The sequence below is a fragment of the Euwallacea fornicatus genome, chromosome 37 (genome assembly GCF_040115645.1).
Source record: "Euwallacea fornicatus isolate EFF26 chromosome 37, ASM4011564v1, whole genome shotgun sequence".
Classification (NCBI taxonomy): domain Eukaryota; kingdom Metazoa; phylum Arthropoda; class Insecta; order Coleoptera; family Curculionidae; genus Euwallacea; species Euwallacea fornicatus.
This window is the reverse complement of record NC_089577.1, coordinates 1,203,290-1,222,898: the sequence shown is the minus strand read 5'-3', so window position 1 is coordinate 1,222,898 and position 19,609 is coordinate 1,203,290. Positions and strand designations below refer to the sequence as shown.

General features: G+C 43.4%; 5 protein-coding genes and 1 pseudogene across 5 annotated transcripts; 1 reads left to right on the top strand and 5 right to left on the bottom strand.

The window, feature by feature from the left end:
• Positions 1 to 110: 110 nt before the first annotated feature.
• LOC136349215 (pupal cuticle protein 27-like) lies at positions 111 to 1,863 on the bottom strand. The gene is made up of 3 exons (XM_066300614.1): positions 1,603 to 1,863; positions 545 to 747; positions 111 to 483 (listed from the first exon to the last, which is right to left on the bottom strand). The coding sequence occupies exons 1-3, from the start codon at positions 1,861 to 1,863 to the stop codon at positions 111 to 113; spliced, it is 837 nt and encodes a 278-aa protein (XP_066156711.1).
• Positions 1,864 to 2,856: 993 nt separating this feature from the next.
• Positions 2,857 to 3,552, bottom strand: LOC136349314 (endocuticle structural glycoprotein SgAbd-2-like). The gene is made up of 2 exons (XM_066300778.1): positions 3,264 to 3,552; positions 2,857 to 3,208 (listed from the first exon to the last, which is right to left on the bottom strand). The coding sequence occupies exons 1-2, from the start codon at positions 3,536 to 3,538 to the stop codon at positions 2,857 to 2,859; spliced, it is 627 nt and encodes a 208-aa protein (XP_066156875.1). The 5' UTR covers positions 3,539 to 3,552.
• Positions 3,553 to 4,888: 1,336 nt separating this feature from the next.
• On the bottom strand, positions 4,889 to 6,578 carry LOC136349313 (pupal cuticle protein 20-like). Its single transcript, XM_066300777.1, has 4 exons — positions 6,443 to 6,578; positions 5,787 to 6,156; positions 5,351 to 5,731; positions 4,889 to 5,295 (listed from the first exon to the last, which is right to left on the bottom strand). Exons 1-4 carry the CDS (start codon positions 6,449 to 6,451, stop codon positions 5,126 to 5,128), a joined length of 930 nt encoding a protein of 309 aa, XP_066156874.1. The 5' UTR covers positions 6,452 to 6,578; the 3' UTR covers positions 4,889 to 5,125.
• A 3,211-nt stretch (positions 6,579 to 9,789) lies between these two features.
• On the bottom strand, positions 9,790 to 10,478 carry LOC136349309 (endocuticle structural glycoprotein SgAbd-2-like). The gene is made up of 2 exons (XM_066300772.1): positions 10,216 to 10,478; positions 9,790 to 10,162 (listed from the first exon to the last, which is right to left on the bottom strand). The coding sequence occupies exons 1-2, from the start codon at positions 10,430 to 10,432 to the stop codon at positions 9,894 to 9,896; spliced, it is 486 nt and encodes a 161-aa protein (XP_066156869.1). The 5' UTR covers positions 10,433 to 10,478; the 3' UTR covers positions 9,790 to 9,893.
• Positions 10,479 to 16,321: 5,843 nt separating this feature from the next.
• On the top strand, positions 16,322 to 17,593 carry LOC136349310 (pupal cuticle protein 20-like). Its single transcript, XM_066300773.1, has 4 exons — positions 16,322 to 16,392; positions 16,445 to 16,572; positions 16,631 to 16,870; positions 17,359 to 17,593. Exons 1-4 carry the CDS (start codon positions 16,384 to 16,386, stop codon positions 17,447 to 17,449), a joined length of 468 nt encoding a protein of 155 aa, XP_066156870.1. The 5' UTR covers positions 16,322 to 16,383; the 3' UTR covers positions 17,450 to 17,593.
• Positions 17,594 to 17,604: 11 nt separating this feature from the next.
• On the bottom strand, positions 17,605 to 19,495 carry LOC136349307 (uncharacterized; annotated as a pseudogene).
• Positions 19,496 to 19,609: the final 114 nt, after the last annotated feature.

Genomic DNA, 19,609 nt, shown 5'->3' with positions numbered 1-19,609 from the left:
ATTTTACCATTTTAACCCATAACTAATTATTCACAGCTAAAATAATGAAGTGTCCTCCAACACAATATAATTTTCCTCGCAACTAGATAAACAATAAGTATCCGCGCATTTCAGTATCCAAAACCTCCATTGGTCGCATAGCCCGCCACAGCAGCCCCAATTCCCCTCTTGGCGTTTTCTCCTTCTCCATTGTACCTCCCATCCTCCGGGCCCTCTCGCTGGTACTGCCCAACGTCGAAAATTCCCCCGGCCTCAGCTTCAGCGTTGTCTTGCAGCGCTTTCAATATAGCTTCAGGAATTGGGGGAGGAGTAGGAATGTGGGTTCCTTGAGGCACAAAACCGTTTTCGTCTGCTGTACAAATGATGGAAAACTGTTGACCATCTGGTCCAGTATAGGAACAAGAGCCACGGGTTCTAGTGGTGCCGCCTGTAGCGTCTCCTCGTTCTTCTGCTGAGATGCTATTGGCGGATTCATAATGGTATGTAGTGGTAGAGAGGAATTGGCGACTACTGGAAGGAAAATTTTTTGGAGAAATTTTCTCACCTGTAAGTGCCTTCTCCTTCATTCTCTGCAATAAATTTCAATATCGGAATATGCTTTGCGGAGGGAGGTGGGTCAAATCCTTTTGAAGACCGAGAGCCTAGATTGTTTGATCCAGACCTGGACCCTGCATTAGTGGAAGGAAGGTAAGAATGATCTAAGCGGGCATCAGCAGCCACTCCCACTAAAATGACCAACACTGTGACCTAAAACACGAAAATGAACCCTTTAAAGGTATTTGTTAAGGAACAAACCATCATCTTAATGTCGTTTTGGGCTGTAATACCGAAGAAGTGATAACAAATTTTACCACTGAGGTTTATATACAGATTCCGATTGAGTCTCGCCTTGGTACCATGGAAAGAAAAAAATGCCAGTGCTGATGCACATGTTTGAATGTCTTGGGTGATCTTCCTTGTTGATTTAATCAAAATTCCTGAATTTTTATATCTGGTTGATGAATATCGCACATCTATTGAGTATTAGCTCGTTGTTTCGGCAAGGTTATTGAGCTGATGGCCCAAAGAATGGTGCTCATTAACGCATCTCTCCTTAGTGGTAGTTTATGCCCATCACTCAGGAACAATGGGGAATTGAAGATGAAGATTATTACAAACAGCTTTGTCCACGCATGTAAAACCTTTCGATATCATCTATATGGTGCCCACATGAGGTGCTTTTAGGTATAAAAATTGTGGTGCTCCTGCTAGAATCGCCATATGCTTCTTTGGGTTCTCAAACGCAGAACTACCCGGCTCGCTTCATTATGTTTTTGGTTAGTTCCTTTGCAAGTCTTAAATAACAATTTTTAGATATTTATCCTTCTAAGTACCAATTTTTGCCTACTTCATTGCTGCAACCTTAGCAAATCCCTCGAGGGACCCATTAGGGGGTTCACCAGCAGAATCTCTCCTGCGGCGCTCGATCGAAGAAAGCACCTCACTCCAATACAAAATCGCCCCCATTGTAAAATAAATATTCTAAAACGAAGAGGGTGGACTCCACAGGTGAAGCCCCTAATATTTTCCTCACAACTCCTACAATTTTTTCATTTCAGTTACCTCTACGAGGGCGCCAATAGTATCTTTGCAGAAGAGCATGGTGACGCCAGAGCAGGTGGTACTGGGGCGCGTGGTTCCTATTCTTTTACCTTTCCAGGCGGACAGCATGTTTCGTGGACTTATACCGCAGATGAGAACGGTTTCATAGCAGAGAGCATCCACATCTCCACTCCTCACTCCATTCCTGAAGCCATTCTTCAAGCTGTTGCATAGAATGCTGCCGCTGACGCTAGAGGCATCTTCGACGATGGGCAATGCCATGATGAGGGCTTAGAGGAGGGGATGTATAGGGGGGAATTATTGGGGTACGATCAAAGGGTTATGAAAAATGCTAAGAATGATGTGGGGTACTACAGGATTGAAGGGGGATAAATTTCTACTTTCGAAAAATACATTTTTTCTCTACAAAATATGATCTTATGAAATTAAGGGCGTTCCGACGCTGTTTAACGTAAATTCTTTAAAATTTAAGAATTTTTGGTGGCCACTTGGATTACAAATGTGCAGAAAAATCAGTGGCGTAGCAGCATTTTTATGGCGATTGCGCATTGTTAAAACTGAACTACCTTGTAGTTGGTACTCGCCTCTGGTACTTGGGTGTGACCGATTTTTGAAATTAGACTATATCTCAGTGCTATTTTTAACTTATATGTATGTTTAGGTGTTTCGCTTAAGTATCTTACTGCTTTTTGGGACAAAACCCTGCATTTAGGCAGTTACAGAGATAAGTTGAGACTATATATCTGCTGAAATTCCAGTGGCGTCGCTCCTTTATTGAGGTCATGATGAATGATCAAATATTAGGCTATCAGATACCTATTTGTTTCCTTCGCTATCTACTGCTGGTAGGTCACTGCCTTTTAATATAAAACCCGGGAAGATTGGGGATTAACCGAGAAAATTTTAGCTTATGGCGCAGTCAAATTTATTAAAATTAAAATTTTTTTTTGGCGAGATTTCTTTCGCCTTTGCACCCTTTGGAAACTGTTATTGGTACGACCTTAGCTGTTCAATACAAATTGGGTGATTTACAAAGGGGCTTTGGGATCATTGGCCTATTTAAAAGTCCTCTTTTTCGTCACTAACCTAACAATTCAATACCACTCTTTTAAGTCGACCAGAATCCCAAAAACCTCCACAACACCAAAAAATAATATTTTTAACATTTATGGCCTTTATTATGGCATTGCAAGAAATATACAAAAAATAATTAAAAATAATAAATTAATCTTTTATTACACAGAGATTTCCCTACTAGTAGCGGTACCCACTGAAACCTCCATTATTGCTCTTGCCAAAGGCGCCAGTCCCTTGTTGCCGCCCCTCGTTCAACCCCTCTCCGCGGTACTGACCATCGTCAAAGATCCCTCTGGCCTCTGCAGCGGCGTTCTCTTGCAGAGATTTCAGGATGGCTTCTGGAATTGGTGGAGGAGTAGGGATGTGGCTGCCCTGGGGCACAAAACCATTTTCATCTGCTGTGTAAGTGATGGAAATTCGCTCCCCTTCGGGGGAAATGTAGGAGTAGGAACCATACACTTTGCTACCGTCACCTCGGGCTTCGCCCTGCTCCTCCGCAGAGATGCTGTTGGCCGTCTCGTAGTTGTATCTGCAGGGAATTTAGAAATGAATTGCGAAGCCTATTAGATCGTTGTCAGATTTACCTATAGCGTCCATCTCCATTATTGTCTGCGTTGAACTTGAGAATGGCAGTTGGTCTCCTGCCCGAAGATGTTCCGAATCCTCCTGCAGATTCTTGAATTCCTCCAGAATATCTTCCAAAATCTCCCGCATTAGATGCTTCAAAATTTCTGCTGCTAGTTCCTTCACCAAAAGTAGCTGCTCCTCTTTGACTTGGAGGAAGGTATAGATTGTCTAAACGGGCACAGGCCGTATATCCCAATATTAAGTTCAAAATAACTAAACTGGGTACTGTCATGATGCTTAGATTCGACTGACGCAACACGACAAGAAGTGATATGGTTCCAAATTACAATTAAGAGGTTTATATACTAAAAACACCCCACCTGCAGGTACCCGTAATGCAATCTCCTATGATGATGCTCCTAAATGTCAAAATTCGGATCCGCCGGACGATCAGGGTCATTGCGAGTGATCTTGATCTTCTCGAATTTTAATGGTACCATTGTTCTGTCGGTGCAGAAGAACCATTTTTTGCAGAGTAATGGGCCACGCATCGAGGTATGAGGATGTTGGGTTCGAGATAGTGATTTGGGTGGTATTGTTCTTGATAATTTGTGGTGAAATGTGTCCTTGTCTGGCCGGTACGGAGCATCCTCTATTTCTTTGATTGACCGTTCGCTTGTGGCGTAAGTTGGAGAGACATAAGGTGGAGATATCGGAGAATGGCACTTTGAGATGCCGAGAAAGCAGATTCGAAAATCTCTACAACTTGAAAGACATACGCAGGTGTGCTCAGCTTTGACAGGGACGTAGTCCCAATTTTTCGTTATAAGCGGAAAAAATTGTTTGGTGATATAGCGAAAGACAGGAGCGTGCGATGGCGTCCTATGAACGCAGGCACCCTAAAGCTCCTACGAGGAGAAGACTTAAAGATTGGTGATGGTTTCCAGGTGCACGTAAAATTGCTGAATCTTGATAGGAGCATATCTAAACATTTGCTTGTGAAGGAAAAATCAACAATGTAATAGTGTGAACGATAGGGGCGTGCGGGGATGTTCATGCGAAGACAACCCGCTTGAAAGCTCTAGAAGGAAGAGATCTCGAAATTTCTAAATTCTGTACGACACGTGTCCCTCTACAGTATTTTGGCAAAAACACAGTTTTGATTTTTGCTTGTAAGGGAAAAACTCAGCTCTTTGACGTAGTGGAAACCAGCGGTGTGCAGTGCAGAGGTGGCACGTTGCCAATACAGATGTAACCTTTTAATCCTGTTCCCCGAAGGTAAGCAATTTTACGTTTCGGTACTTTTGCAGCAAGTTCACCCTAAGTACTGCCAATACAAAAAAAAAACTTACTAATACGATCAATAATAAAAATAGTGGCTTACGGGATGGCAATATCAGACTCCATATAGGTGATTTTAAGGGCGCCAAGAATTTCTAATCCAGTTCACTACATTTCTAGCACCTCAAGGGAGCATCTTATGCTCCCGCATTTCCGTAGGGAGTGGTCCTTGAATATTGTGAACGTACAAAAAAATTCATAAAATCATCAAGTGCTTGAGAAGGCGCCGAGGACCTCAATATCCTGTAAGCTACACCATTTGCTTGAACTATCTAATAATGCAACGCAATAAAACACACTGTTATATAATAATATACATAGTTTAATACTTCACAGTAGAGCAATACACAATATCGCTAAGTATATACATGAACACTTGTACGTCATACTTGTACGCCATACATGTACGTCATACGTATATGTCGTACAACTCCACGCACTAAACCTATGGCAATATTTCCGTTTTTACTTCATTGATCTATACTGTGTAAGTGGCAAGACTGACGAGTGAGATCTGAATCATTATTACTTTGCCAGATTAGTATCTATAGCCACTCCCAGCGGGAGACTGTCCGGAACCAAGTCCTCCGACTCCTCCCTGAGGCCTGAAACCTCCAGCTCCTCCTTGAGGCCTGAAAGCTCCTCCGCCGCCACCCGAAGGCTTGAATCCTCCAGCGCCGCCACCCGAAGGCTTGAATCCTCCAGCGCCTAAAAGAAAAATGAAATTTTACCGAGAAATTAGTAGATGATATAGTACAAGTACCTCCACTGTAACCTCCAGAACCTCCTTCATCGGCTCCAGGCCTGTAAGCACCATCATCTACTATTCCTCTAGCTTCGTCGGCCAAGTTCTGCTCAATGGACCTTTGGATCTCGGCAGGGATTGGTGGAGGAGTGGGGATATGAGGTCCTTGAGGGTTGAACCCGTTTTCGTCAGCGGTATATTGAATTTGGATTTGCTGACCGTCGGGGGCGGTATAAGAAAAAGAGCCCTGGGCCTGAGTTCCATCCCCTCGGGCATCCCCTTGTTCTTGTGCGTTAATCCCATTACCAGTCTCGTAAAGGTACTGATAAGTGCCATCGCCATTGTTCACATTTTCGTAGCGGATGATCGGAATTTCTGAGCCGGCACCAGGTCTTCCTCCTTAGAGCGAAATTTATTAGATTGCTGGGAAGTATGTAAGAAGATCGGCAGGTACCTCCTTGGTTGTAGCCACCAGCAGCTGCACCTCCATAACCTTGAGCGCCTCCTCCGAAACTGGAGGGTCCAGTAACAGCTCCGGTGCCAAATCCTCCGGCTCCTGGCCTACTTGGAGCTCCCCCTCCAAAGCCTTGGCCTCCTCCGAAACCTCCAGATTTCCCAGTTGCTCCTCCTCCGAATCCGGTGGCACCTCCTGCTCCGAAACCAGTGGTGCCTCCTCCTCCTCCGAATCCAGTGCTACCTCCCGCGCCGAATCCTCCGGACCCTGGTCGGATGCCTCCGGCGGGTCTTTGGGAGGGTGGCAGATACTGGACGTTGTCGAGACGGGCGCAAGCGCAGAAGCCAAAGAGGGCGAGTAGGAGAGTTAACTGAGCAGAGATTTGAGATTGGGTAAATTTTCAATAAGTAATTAAAGCATTTCTACTAAGGAAAAGGGCCGATAATCGGAGTGTTATGTTAATCCGCTTAGTTCTAGAGTTTTTCTGGTTAGTCTGAAAATTCAGGTAATGGTATTAGTTTGAATGTGTGTTCAAATTTCGTCCTTCTCCCTCTCCCCACTATTCCCTGAAGAAACCCGCTCTGTTCACACCAACCGAAACGTCGTCCACGCCACTATTTCAACACAAACACTCTGACTAAATCTACATAACTTACGTGCTTCATTTTGGCAATGCACTATGAAGATGCACCCACACGAATATGTGCATTATCCGTAGAGTATTGTCTCTTATATAACCCAAAATGGCCGCCCCCACTAAACGAAGAAGATTCGTCCATTATTCGCAATCATATCGGCCCGAGGCCATTTCTGATGTGTATTATGGTGCACTAATTATTAGCCATTTGAGCCGGTCTTCATGATCTTCCATGGGAAGAAGCGCGTGACCTCCAAACTTGCGTGGCCTGAAACGAATTCGATCTTCGTTGGCTAAGTGGGTAATAAGTCTTCTTTTAACTAAATTTTATAATTGTTTTATCTATAATTTTCGGTTATTAGCGACTAATTGCTTCACTTGCGAAGGTTAAGTGCAAAAGTTCCGGTTTTTCCTTAACAAAATCGGCGAATAACACTCCCAATCCTCTTTGCAAATCCATGAAAACGTAGTCTCCAAATTCCTAGTTTTTACGTCAGCTTGTGGCAGATCGGGGTAGTTCGGGTTAGCCGCGTCTCAGCTGTCAAGTAACCTCACTGACAGGCGAGTCAGTCATGAGAGGCGTTTTAAAAACCGAGATTATTAGGTAATTTTAGCATCTGAGCATGTTCAGGTCAGTTTCGGTTAGCGACTAGACAGCTATAAAATTTACAGGTATCTGCACCAGCAGCGTTCTCTGGACGCAGAGACGGCAACTACTCATATAATAACTGATCCAGGCCCTATTTGACAACTTCGCATTTTGGTGTCATAATTTTGGTGAAGTGGCAGCTGTTGACAGTCCACAGATTTGACATATGATTGTGTCAGACTAAATATGCTCTTTTTCAAGATTACGCAACAGTCGTTCATCCTCAGCCAATTTCTTCGCATTAAGAGATCAAGGGCGCAGGGCGCGAATTCCCAAACAGGTTTGTGCCTGTTTTAAACACAATTTGCTCTTGTTTCTCATGCAGTTACCCTGGCGTTTCCCGCGTTTGCTGCGTTCAGTTTGACAGAAATTTTCGAATTTCCTCCTTACGAGTGTTTCCTCGTTTCACTACGGAACAGATGTCTGCCAGGCCGCTCTGTACCGAGAGTTCCTACGCCACTTCCTGACCTCCCGGTTTACGGCGTAAACGTTCCCTCTGAGAAGCCGTAGATGACGTTTGCCTGCGTTTACATCATCCAAAGTACCACTAATGAAATGTTTTCAAGATAGTACTACACATACGGCACTCTTGATGGTGCTGATAAGTAGTGAGCAGAGGTTTTCGTATTGATTTTTTGCGATTTAGGTAGGTCAGATGGCTTATGCAGGTCGAATCGTCGCTCTCCGGCGAATGCTTAAGAATCTCTTAGGAAATAACATAAATTACGTGTCTTTTCATGATGCAGGTTTACTTCTACATCGAAAATCTCATTGCAATAGTTCTCTTTCACCTCGTTCGTTGTTTTGAACACATTAAAACCATCCTTGAACCATCATCTTCATGCCTAAAATTCTCGCAATAAAATCGTGCACTCTTCATAATAACCGCCCGATTATGAATGCGAATCAAATGCCATCACCAGCCTTTGGGGTTCGAATGTGACCATTTTTGACCCCATATTCACAAGTCATTAGGGGACTTCATTGTGTATCTTTCACGAGTTTATCAATGGAAAAATGACGATTAGCCTTAACAATATAAAAATTAGAGTTTTCAGAGAGTCGTAATTCATCGGTTAATTGACGCATTTAAATTTACCTGCAATTATAGCACCTTTTATTTAGGTGTGATGTAACTCTTCTGGGTATGCACTGCAGCTGTCATCATCAACGGTTGATATATTGCGGGATTATAAATAATCTTTACTCGTAAATCAAAATTATCTACCTTAGGACCTGTGGGGCAGTTTCCTCTATGCCTCTTTTCCCCAAGCAAATTTCCATAAATGCGCTCTTTTGCAACCTTAACGATATTGTATATCATCATCAAAGTTGAAAGTAAATAGCTTCTATTAGTGGTGCGATATGCAAGTTGCAACACCTCGCCTGCCGATATTAGTCAGCTAAAGCGGCTTTTCATTGCTAATTGGTTTTTAGTCTTAATAGAGAAAAACTTTATAGTTTTGCACAACACGCAAATCAAACTTGCTACTGTTCATTGAAAAGGTCTGACAACCTCATAAATTCATCATCGTTGCAATTTAATTCAATTATTCTGATGGGCATGTGCCCCATATGAAGAGGCGATTTGGCAACGTGTGGGCGGGCCAACACGGCAACGCTCAGTTGTTTTCGGCATTTATCGTCCGCATACATTAAATCATTGTACGCGTATGAATAGGTGGCTTTTCAAAGGTGAGTTACAGGTGAATGTAATGGTGGTACCATCGGCGGTAACCCGAAAAAGCCTTGGAATTCCAGTACATTTAGATTTAAACAATACTCATGTGCGATCTGGCGCAAACCAGAAGTGGGTCTCTCCTATCGTTTTCGAGATATTTCGAGGAATGCCGCGTAAATGACGTAAACTGCGCCTGAAACCAACAATTACTCGCACGAAATTTGACAGGTTATGAGAAGAGGTTTTGACACGCCTAAACGGGTTCAAACTGGAAAAATTGTTTCCGGTTCTAGGGCAACAATTTACATCTATAAAACTGACACGTAATACGTCAAAAGATGTCATAATTGTCGGTGTTTTGATTCGAATGACGGACAGCCCGATTACTTTTTCCGCTACCCCGGTATTTTCGTTCGCGAAGGGTATCTAGTTGAATTATAGTAAATTCGGGCGTCCACAAAGAATACGCACTCAGTGAGCCAATATGGCTGCCGAATGCCATTTCAGCTTGTCCGACGTGTTAACACACGTCTAATGAAACGAGAACCGTTGCCAAAGTCGGCCATATTGCTGTACCGAGTGCGCTCCGGTGCGGGCACCCAAATACGCCATTATTGCGTTGAAAATTGCCGATTCTGGGGGGCAATGAGCGACCGGCGACGAAGGATCGAGGGTTGGCCCAGTGTGAGGTTGGGGGTGATACGTTTCGAAGTCATCTTTCCTTCTCCGTCATGGTGCATGGGACATGAGTGATATATTTCTTCAGCTCTGAATGATGTGCACTTTCCAATGACTTAGAACCTAGTACCACAACGGTACCTTGGTACCAAAATCCGCAAAAACTCGCTTTTAAACTGCATTAATATTTTGCGTCACAAGAAAAACACCGAAGTGGTGTCATGTATCAATTAGTTCCTCAGTTAGGTACTCACATAAGCGACTCATAAGCGGTACGCAATTGTTTATTAATAATTCCATATTTTTGCATACCCTTGTGCGAATAGGATGTGGATTTTCCCGGAGATAAACACTTAAGCCAAGCACCGGTGATTTATTTAAAAAATCGCATAATGTAGATACATTTTATAAATATATACAGAGTGGCCTAGTTTTAACTACTACTATGATCACAAAGATGCCCTATTTTAATCGGTATTTCAAAGGGAGCTTTGGGGCGGGCAGGCTCTCGTGATTCCCCTCCCGATACTGCCCGTCATCCACGATTCCCTGAGCCTCTTCTGCAAGGTTCTGTTCCACAGCTTTCCGAATTTCCTCTGGGATTGGTGGCGGTACCGGCATGTGCGAACCTTGAGGCCGGAACCCTTCGGAGTCGGCCACGTACGTCATGGAAATCTGCTGTCCATCTGGGGCAATGTAAGTGTAGGAGCCCTGTCTCTTAGTGGAGTCTCCTGAAGAGCCGTAAATAAATTGCTCTGAGCTTAGTTTAAATGCAAGTACTTACCGGCCTCTTGCTGCTGGATCTTATTGCCAGTTTCATAGGCGAATTGATAATTTTCTCCCCCATCGTTGTTGAGCTCCATGTGCAGAATAGGGATTTGACTCACTGATTGGGGTTGGTGATACTCGCCAGAGCTTGCAAACCCCCTTTCAGCCCTCTGGGGCAACCCCCATGCGGGTGCCAGGCAGATAGCCAAAACCAAGAAGTTTACTTGATGCATGTTTCAAAACGGAGAACCCAAATGCAAACTAGATCGATGGTACTTAAGGATTGCCTTTATACCAGGGCCCCTCCTGCGTAATCCCCATTATAAAAGTGCAGTTTCAATCATTGCAGCATACACTGGGTGGGACAAAAAAACACCTCACTGTTATTTAGTTGCTGATTCACGTTTATCACACTGTGGCGTGGTTTGTGATTGCACAGGAGAAGGTAAAGAAGAGAATGCCCAGGCAACATGGAACATCCTGTATGCAGTCAAAGGGGCGTAGGTGCCTGCGAGGAAAGTTCAAGCGCGATTTTCAATCGTCGTGCTTTTGTGTTGTCACGTAACGTTTTTCGTTAGGCGATTTAAGTAAAGGTCACGGTATATAGGCCAGTTCTTCGGGCAATTGAAATGATGAGGGATGGGCCCAAAGATGCGGTTTTTTTCAGATTAAAACTCCCAAAAATGTCTTGGAGCATCGAGGGAATCTAGGGACGATATTGAAGAATGCAGGGCTTCTTCTAACACGAAGATACAGGGACATAGATTTTTTATTCATCCGCTTCCGAAGACGCAAGTGACACTCCTCAATACACCTGCTCGCGCAGCTTCCTTCTTTGGTGAAAATACGAAAAATCAGACACAAAACCCTTCTGTTTTTCTCGCCAAGATTTTCTCACTAAAGACCTGGCAGATGCTTTTCGGGGACATTCCCATTGCTCCTGTCGCAGGAAGCAACGCGACCTTTCTTAGGTATACGTTTATCAAGTTCACCACAGGAAGAACCTTTAAGGTTTTTACATGAGCCGAAAGGAAAATTTCTTTATTGAAGATCTTGCAAACATTCTCATCTCGATCTTCAGTTTGTTTGTTTCCCACGGGATTATCAGGCACAGAATAATCTTCCTCTTAGATTATAAAACGTTGGGTTCTGCATTAAAGCACGAAGAAGAAAAAAATGCATTAAGCTTCCACTATCGAACACATGAAGACGTAGACATGGTGCTGATGCGTCTTCTAGATTTCCGGAATTCTAGCGCCCCCAAAAATCGGTCGCAAGCGGAGAAACCAAAGAAGAACATTTCTAATGAAGATCTGGCTGTGTCTTGTTGCGCATGTGAAGAAACAGAGCTGAGAGAAACTTCTTGATTCTGAAAATAGAGTTTTTTCATAAAAATACTATAGGATGATTCAGAGTGAATATGTAGCAACATTTTGTGATTGTTGTGAAGAAGCAAAGCTTCTACGTTGCTCCACAAGAAAAACCCGAAGCAATATCAACCCATCTAGTTCTTCTATAGAGAAATAGACTCATTAAGGAGATTTTCATGAACTAAATGATTAGGTGACTGGCCATTTTAGAAGAGAAACAGTCATAAATAGAATGCAAAGATGATTTTACAGTAAGTTCTCCAGTCAATACAAAAGCAAATGAAGATATTCAAATTTAGCGAGCAGTTGTAGGTCTTCATTCATAGATTTTTACTTAACGTTTGAGTATCTGATTCATTCCGGCTTTTCGGGGATTTCCCCAGCGAAAAAGCAATAAAACTTCGTTATTATTGGAGGAATTTAGGACTGGATCTTTATTCTTCTTCGTCATCTGAATGAAGGTGCAACAGAGCTATTTGTGTCGCATTTTTTCCGCTTTGAACAATGTGCATTCAGCGTCTTTGTCGTAATTAAATACCAAACGACTTAAGGTCGCAGTCACTTTTACCGTCACTTTTTCCTCTTCTTTGATTCCTCCTTTTATGATTCAGAATCTCCAGCGAAAAATCCGATCTTCGTGTCGGGTTGCGTCATTGAGGCTTCTGCAACTGCCCGGTGATCCGTAAAAAAAGCGAATCTTGTGTAAATGTCGCGAAGCTAATTGCGTTGAGGTTTGCTCTAGTACCATCAAGGTTCCTGGGGGGAAAAAATCTTAATAATTCCTCCGAAATTGCGCAACTCAATTACCCAACGGCAGTCGTAAATTGCCTGGTTTATGGAAGTTGAATCGACCCATCCTTAATAGTACCGAAAGGTCAGTTGAGTTCGTCCACTATCACGATCTAAATCTAGTTCTTCGTTACATAAATTGACTAAAAAACTTATATGGGCCTCACAACGAGCGCTTGTGCTTGCGCCGTGAGGAAGGAGGATTCCTCAAGGGTCATGATCGACTATTTAAAGTGAGCAATGGCGACTGACTTCTGGGCATCTCCATCTCTACGAACTCTCTGTCCAGTCTGCACTAATTGCATTCCAAACTGCACTTCGTAACATTAAACCCAAATGCATCTAACGAAGGAAACATCTCTTATGGGTGGCCTTTCGGTATCGCACCATCGATATTGCCCAATAATTTTTTTGCATTAGCTGAAACGTGATCTTTATTATGGCCTTTTTCATGAACCCAATTTACACTTAGTAAATATTTTCGCATCAAACGAACTTAATATTTAATGCTGCGTTATATAACCCTGATGATGGCTCCAAGTTGCATATTGTTCTTGCGAAACGCGCTTTAGACGTATGATGACTCTGCGAAACGCTGAATCAATCATGGCTGCGTTTAAGATGGTTATTAAATTATCCGGTTTTTGTGTATGTGTAGTCGAAGATTATTAATCATTTCAAGCCCAAAAAGGCACGCAGACAATATTTAGGAATTCCTTCAGCTGAGCACACATTCTGGCACTGATACTTTTATCGTCCTTGCCGTCGCAAATGTAGAAATGCGACCATTTCGCAACTGTAATCGTCAAGTTCTTCATCTCGTTCTTCATACGCGAAAACGCCGCTAATTGAATCTTCGATTTATTTTTATGATGAGCGATAGTGATCGGCCTCATTAGCGAATTTTTAGTCACGCTCGGCGGGCGGTTGTGAGGCAATCCGCTGAAGAAACTCCTGAAGATATGGAAGTCCATTTTGAGGTTTGAAGACGTGGACATAGATCAAGACCTGCGAGGATCGGCCAAATCTCCAATAAAGATTTATTCCCTAGATTTTTGATGGCGGGTCGATGATGTTGCGGAAGAATTGGATTGGGCTTGTCCGGGATTGAAGAAAAAGACCCTGGGGAGTGCTTCTGCGGGGTTTTCTATTGGAGCACGTTCGAAGCCATAGAGAGACACGCCGTGGCGAGCCAGTTCGTCTGAGCAACATTTCCTCCTTAGATTCCCTGCGTAGGAAGATCTAGATGAAGGAAAAACTAGAAGCACATTGAGTTCGACAGTCCGTTGTCGCAGGCTTCCATGCAGGACTGCGATCTGAAAATACAGAAATCAACAATGTGGCATCGCACAAGACTCAATATTTTCATCCATCTAGTTCTTCTTTTGATTATTCTCTTCGGACAGGGAGAAATGCCTGGCAGGGCGGAATTGTCGAACGAAGCTCCTGCTGATATTGTCAGTTGTATATTTTCTTGTCAAGCTACCAACGAAGTAGATCCTTAAATTTTTAGTAATTTTCACCCTCTGCGCAAATCCGGAGAAGAATTTGATGATTGGGGAATCTGCCGATCAATCCCCTTCTATGATATTAATTGAGGCGTCAATAACTTGTTTTAACCTGAGGTAAGACCAAGATTACCTGTCATAGAAATAAGGCCTCACTTACGCAACTCTGAAGAGTAAATAAGCGATTACCGCACGTCTGTGGGTGGACTGCGGCTTTCAGCACAGCATGAGCGTAACTAACAATATGCTAGTACTTTTACCATTTATGTATTGCAATTTTGCGTATAAATCGCCCATATAAGGCTCCACTTTCGTCATGCATCGCTCGTTAAAAATATGAACGAGGTCCTAGCCTGAAGAAATAGGAATCCTCTACTTCTTTACGAGAAGGAAATTATATTTTTTCTTCGGCTGCTAGTGAGCACCTTGACATTATGAGGAAAATTTCACCTTGGGCTCTAATAGGCAGGTACCGGGTTACATTCAGGGAGCAAATGAGTTTTCTATATAAATTGTTATTCCGAGGGCTAAAGCGCTATACACCGCTCTTGCAACACCTGAAATATCAGATTCTTTTAGGCGATAAATCACGCTCAGCAAGAAGTGATCTATAACTGTGTTATTCACCGGAAATACATTTTATAAGGTCAAAAGTTGTTCAAATATTTGCAAACTATCATCAGCAAGTAGATCTTCGATCTAGATTAAAGATCTATTAGACTTAAGGTAGAGCGTGTCTCCTTGAACTATATAAAGCACCAAGACCGCTCTTAAATGATGATGGTTTGGCTAATTGAATCGCCGCGATTCCAAATATCATGCTGATCATGGTATTAAATTGATGGTGGATTAGAAGTAATTAAGTTCGATTATGAAGATGGCTAACTGAGGACAAGTAAGCGTCAATCAAGAACAGCTACGAAGCTAACAAGGTTCTTCGCGTTTTTTATTTTCGGGGATGATTGTTGTTGCGGCCCAGTACGTTCGCAAATCTACCAATTGAGCTCGCATTTTCAGAATTGGTTAAGCACCTGTGGGGGCTTACTCCGAATGGAACGCAGCTCCCCAGATTCGTCCTTTTGGAAATTAGAATTTTTCAAATTCGGGTCAGCGAGTTGCATTTTGGTTGCTGAAGGCATCTAGTTCCTTCCAGTCCAGTACTACCAGAAGAGCCAATCAATTGATCTCATGTTTTAAGAACTGATTAGGCACTCACGGACGCTTACGTCGGCTGGAAAGGAGGTTCTCCAGAATCTTCCTCTTCGAAGTTGCAAATTTTCGAGTTCGGATCGAGCCTCGAGTTGCGCTTTCGATTACTCGAACTGTCTGGTTGTTCCGTTCCAGTTCTTCCAGTAAAATCGACCTAGTGAGCTCGTATTTTACGAAGTGGTTCGGCACTTACACGGCCTTACCCCAACGGGAAAGAACCTTCCCAGATTCTCCGTGTTGGTCGTTCCGATTTTTTCAATGTGGGCCAACCTTCCAGGGCAGTTTTCGAATTTTCGAGATCCACTCGTTGCGGCTTCGACAGAAATGAACGGAGTCGCTTACACACATTAACAAACGATCAATCATCTATAGGTACTTGAATCAGCCTAAAAGAAGCGTTCTAGCTTTCTCCTCTTCTGAATTATGCTTTTTCAAATTTCGCTTCGTACGAGTGAAGCTCACGATTGCCACAACTTGCCATTTTCAAAATTTCAATCCTCGACATTTCGGCCCTCAAAACTCAGCCAAGGAGCGACGTGGAACTGCTAGATGTGCAGATCGAGGTACTTTTCGGCGCGCACAGGTACCCTATCCCGCCTTAAGGAAGCTCAAGGTCGGCAGAAGACGATCCGCAATCCAATTTCGCCCATCTACAGTTAAGGCAAATCAATGGAATTCCGACTTTAATTGCTTTGCATCGGGTAGGTGCGCTAATTGCCGACGCAACTAATTATTGCGTCACCATAGTACGATTATGCGTGTATAATTAAGCGACCGTTCTTGGTACCACACGAATTATGCGACCGAACCAGGTCGCTTCGCTAAGTTCCAGGGGTTGTACCTTAATGCGATTCAAATGAATTATTACCAATTAGGGCAGCACGGATTGCGCACTGACCTAAAGGTTAAAATTTGCAAATAATAATCAAGTTTCATATGCGAGAAGCATGGACCCAGTGGAGGCTAAATTATGACTGATGATGATTTATGCTACAGCCCATTGTTCGTCGGTAAATAAATTGAAACGTTGCCCCATGATGGTTTAATTAAATTAAAACTTCACCGGCGACTTTTTTTTTTTATCACTAGTTAAACTACGAGGAACTAATGAAGAAGCCCTGGTATACCCGCCCTGAATAACTCGAAATATGGGTGGATCGCATTCTTCATTTGGGTCGATCTTCGATAAAGGAAGAGGGGAGAAATGAAGATGCAAAGTGCAAGGGTGTTTTAATTGACCGATAGATATGGTATAAATAAATTACGATTCCGGTACCATCGCCAGATAAGCCTTAGACATCACTGAAGATGAAATTTGTAAGTGCTCCAGTGGTTCCTAGCTACAAATTCCCTTTCATTATGTTTCCAGGTAATAGTGAGTACTATTCTGGTAGGGCTGGCCATGGCGGAAGTGAACTATTTGCCCCCCAGGTCAGGGGGAGGTTATTCGGGGGGTGGTTACTCTGGAGGAAGTGGGCGGAACATTCCTATCGTCAGGTATTTTTGCCAGATTTTTTTTTGATTAACGATAATTTCCCTTAATAATGTTATTCAGATACGTAAACAACAACCCCGGTGACGGTACCTACAATTGGCTCTACGAGACAGGCAACGGGATCAACGCCGACGAGACTGGTGATGCGCGCGGAGACGGGACCAAGGCCAATGGTCAGTTTTCTTATACTTCCCCCGAAGGACAAAGAGTCAACTTGCAGTATACTGCAGACGAAAACGGGTTCAGGCCTGTGGGCAGCCACATCCCCACCCCTCCACCAATCCCTGAGGCCATTTTGAGGTAAGAAGAATCCTTTTTCGGTGCAAGTGTTGCAGAGAGGGATTTGGAGCTTTTGGAGGTGGCTAAGGAGGACCACGTACCTTTGTGTTACATTTGGAAGAAACTTAACGAATCTAGCCGATAATTCACTGTGATATAGAGCATACATGAGTGCCTAGAATGACCAGAAATGAACTTTCTGCATTCTTCCCTTTAAGATTAGGATTTTTTAAATTTGACCCAGGCCACATGCAGGTTACATCTCTTTTGCAAATTGCCATTTTTACACACTTACACTTTTTGGAAAAGGTGAGGACGTTAAGTTCACGACTTGAGTACTTGACGAGCCCATGTCGACGTTGGTAACATCCAGAGATGAATCGTTTGGTCTATAACGTTTGGAACATATAATATTTTGAACTTCGCTTAATCCTTAAGTAAATTGGATCTTTTCTGCAGATCACCGCTTTACGAGTCCCGTGCAACCTGAATTTTGCCTTCATTTTCAGGTCAATTGAGTACAACCGCGCTCATCCCAACGAAGATGGCCAGTACAGGCCTGGAGCAGATGAGGGGAGTTCCGGAGGCTACAGATACTGATTTTGCCAGTATTATCATCCAGTCCTTTATATTCATCCTTCCAGTATTAAGAATTTTGCAGATATTATGTGATGCTTTTACGATATATCTGCGACTGCAACCTGTATTTAGTTACTGCACCTTGTACCTGTAATAAAACTAAGGCAAGAGATGGATTTCGCATTAAATTGTTCAGATGCGAGAAGAAAGTCTTTGTTATTCCCATAGCCTTCACGAAGAGAATATTCACTATGATTTCAAGAGAGGAACGTCACGCGACCAGCTCGCTCTCCCTCTTTTTGCAGCAGAAAAAAAGTAAAATTTTGTAGATTTGTCAATTTTTATAAAAATATGGTGCGATCAGGTCAATAAGGCGGTACACCATCAGTCCCAGTTAAGTCTCTCTCGTAAATTGCTCTAGCGGGAGATTCCATCCTTTCGCCCGTGGTCAGTGATAAATAACGATGTGGGCGCCCCTGGAAAGATCCAGGGAAGGCATCATTGCTCTAGTTCTACTGGCATTCGCCACTTTCGTTGCCAAAGACCCATTAACGAAGATTTCATACCCATGCACTTGCCGGTTCTTGGAAGTACTCCACTCTACGATTAAACTATTACCTGTAATGCTTGTGATGTTCGTCATCTCAAAATCCACCAAGTTTTGCAAAATTTCCTCCTCCTTTTGCACAGTTTGAACTCTTGGGCCTTCACAGTCACCTACAGATTTCTCGCATCCGAAGTTTTTGCGTTCGTTCTTCTTCATATTTTCTTTACGGGGCCCCACCCCTCTGTTAAAGGCAGCCTGCTTTAAATCGTAAGCTACGGTGCCGCCGTCTATGGCCTCAGGAGGGGCATATAAGACTTGACTGCTCGTGACTAATCTGTTCCCAGATGTAACATCTTCCGATTGGTCGCCGTGGTGGGGAATTCTGACGGAGACATCCAGGGCTTCGCCGAAGATCTTAGTTCTTCTTCTTGCCAACTGTGCTGTCACGACCTCAATCATCTTCTGAAGAGTCCTCTTGACCTCCTCAATCAGCCCCTTACACTCACGATTTTCCTTATTAACCTTATGGATATTCTGTATCAATGCCATATCAATCCTAGATTTCACGTTGTGGTCTAGACAAGACTGGCATTGACATTCAGAGTCATTGTATTCAGATTCATGCTCGGCCATGATGTCAGTGCTCTGCAATGCTTCAGGTCTGGCTCCATCAGCTCTGGATGCAATGGCTCTTATCGCCTGCCCGCGTTTAGATTCGGAGAACGTGTAATTTGTTACATTGGCAGCTGTACCATACTGAGTGGAGACCGCTTTCATCGTTGCTGTCTTTCCTGCAATCATCGGTGCATTGCTATATAAATACCTAAAATTTCCAAGGCCAGAAATTTCAAGTATTTACCATTCTCGTGGCAAAAAATGTAGTTACAGCTGTCACATATGCAGGTTGTCCTTGCCGGGACTTCTATTGGCGGGATAGCGAGGTCAGGGGCGTGTTCTGTTAGGCCTGAACCTATAGTTACACCCACAAAATCTTTGTTTATTTAAGAGGCGTGACATACGGATGTGGACTGACCAATCTCCATTTCTGTGCAGATGATGCATTGACATTTGGCGCAGTTGCACTTAATCCGCTGCAAAGGTTCAAATGGAGGGGGATCAGTGAGGGACATTCCTCCTTCTGCAAGTTTTCTATCTGCATCCATCGCACTTGTATCATCAAACGACGAGTGGATTTCCTGGTCTTCAAACGCTTCCGCAGCCCTTGAGAGCGCACCCTCATTGCGAATGTTAGAGCAAACCACACAAATGCAAATTTTGCACGTACTCTCCTCTTCCTGTGGACAGTTACTGTAGCAGGATTTGCTTTGACAATTCCAACATTTACCGGTGGTTCCATGACCTCCTGTGGTACCTTCCCCGTCTACTGGAAATTGGGAGATTACAACCCCTGTAATACCTTCATGAGGAAACTCAAAATGATTCAAGTCAGTACCCACAGGAGGGGACCCTTACCTTTACAGTCAATACATATGCATTGTTGACATACACAGTTCTTAATACCACCTTTGTCCTTTAATACTACCTGCATCCCTTAATACTCTAGAGGGGTAGCCTTCGTGGTGAATATTCTTCAGGTGTTCGACGGGGATGCACTGTGTGTACTGGCAACCTAC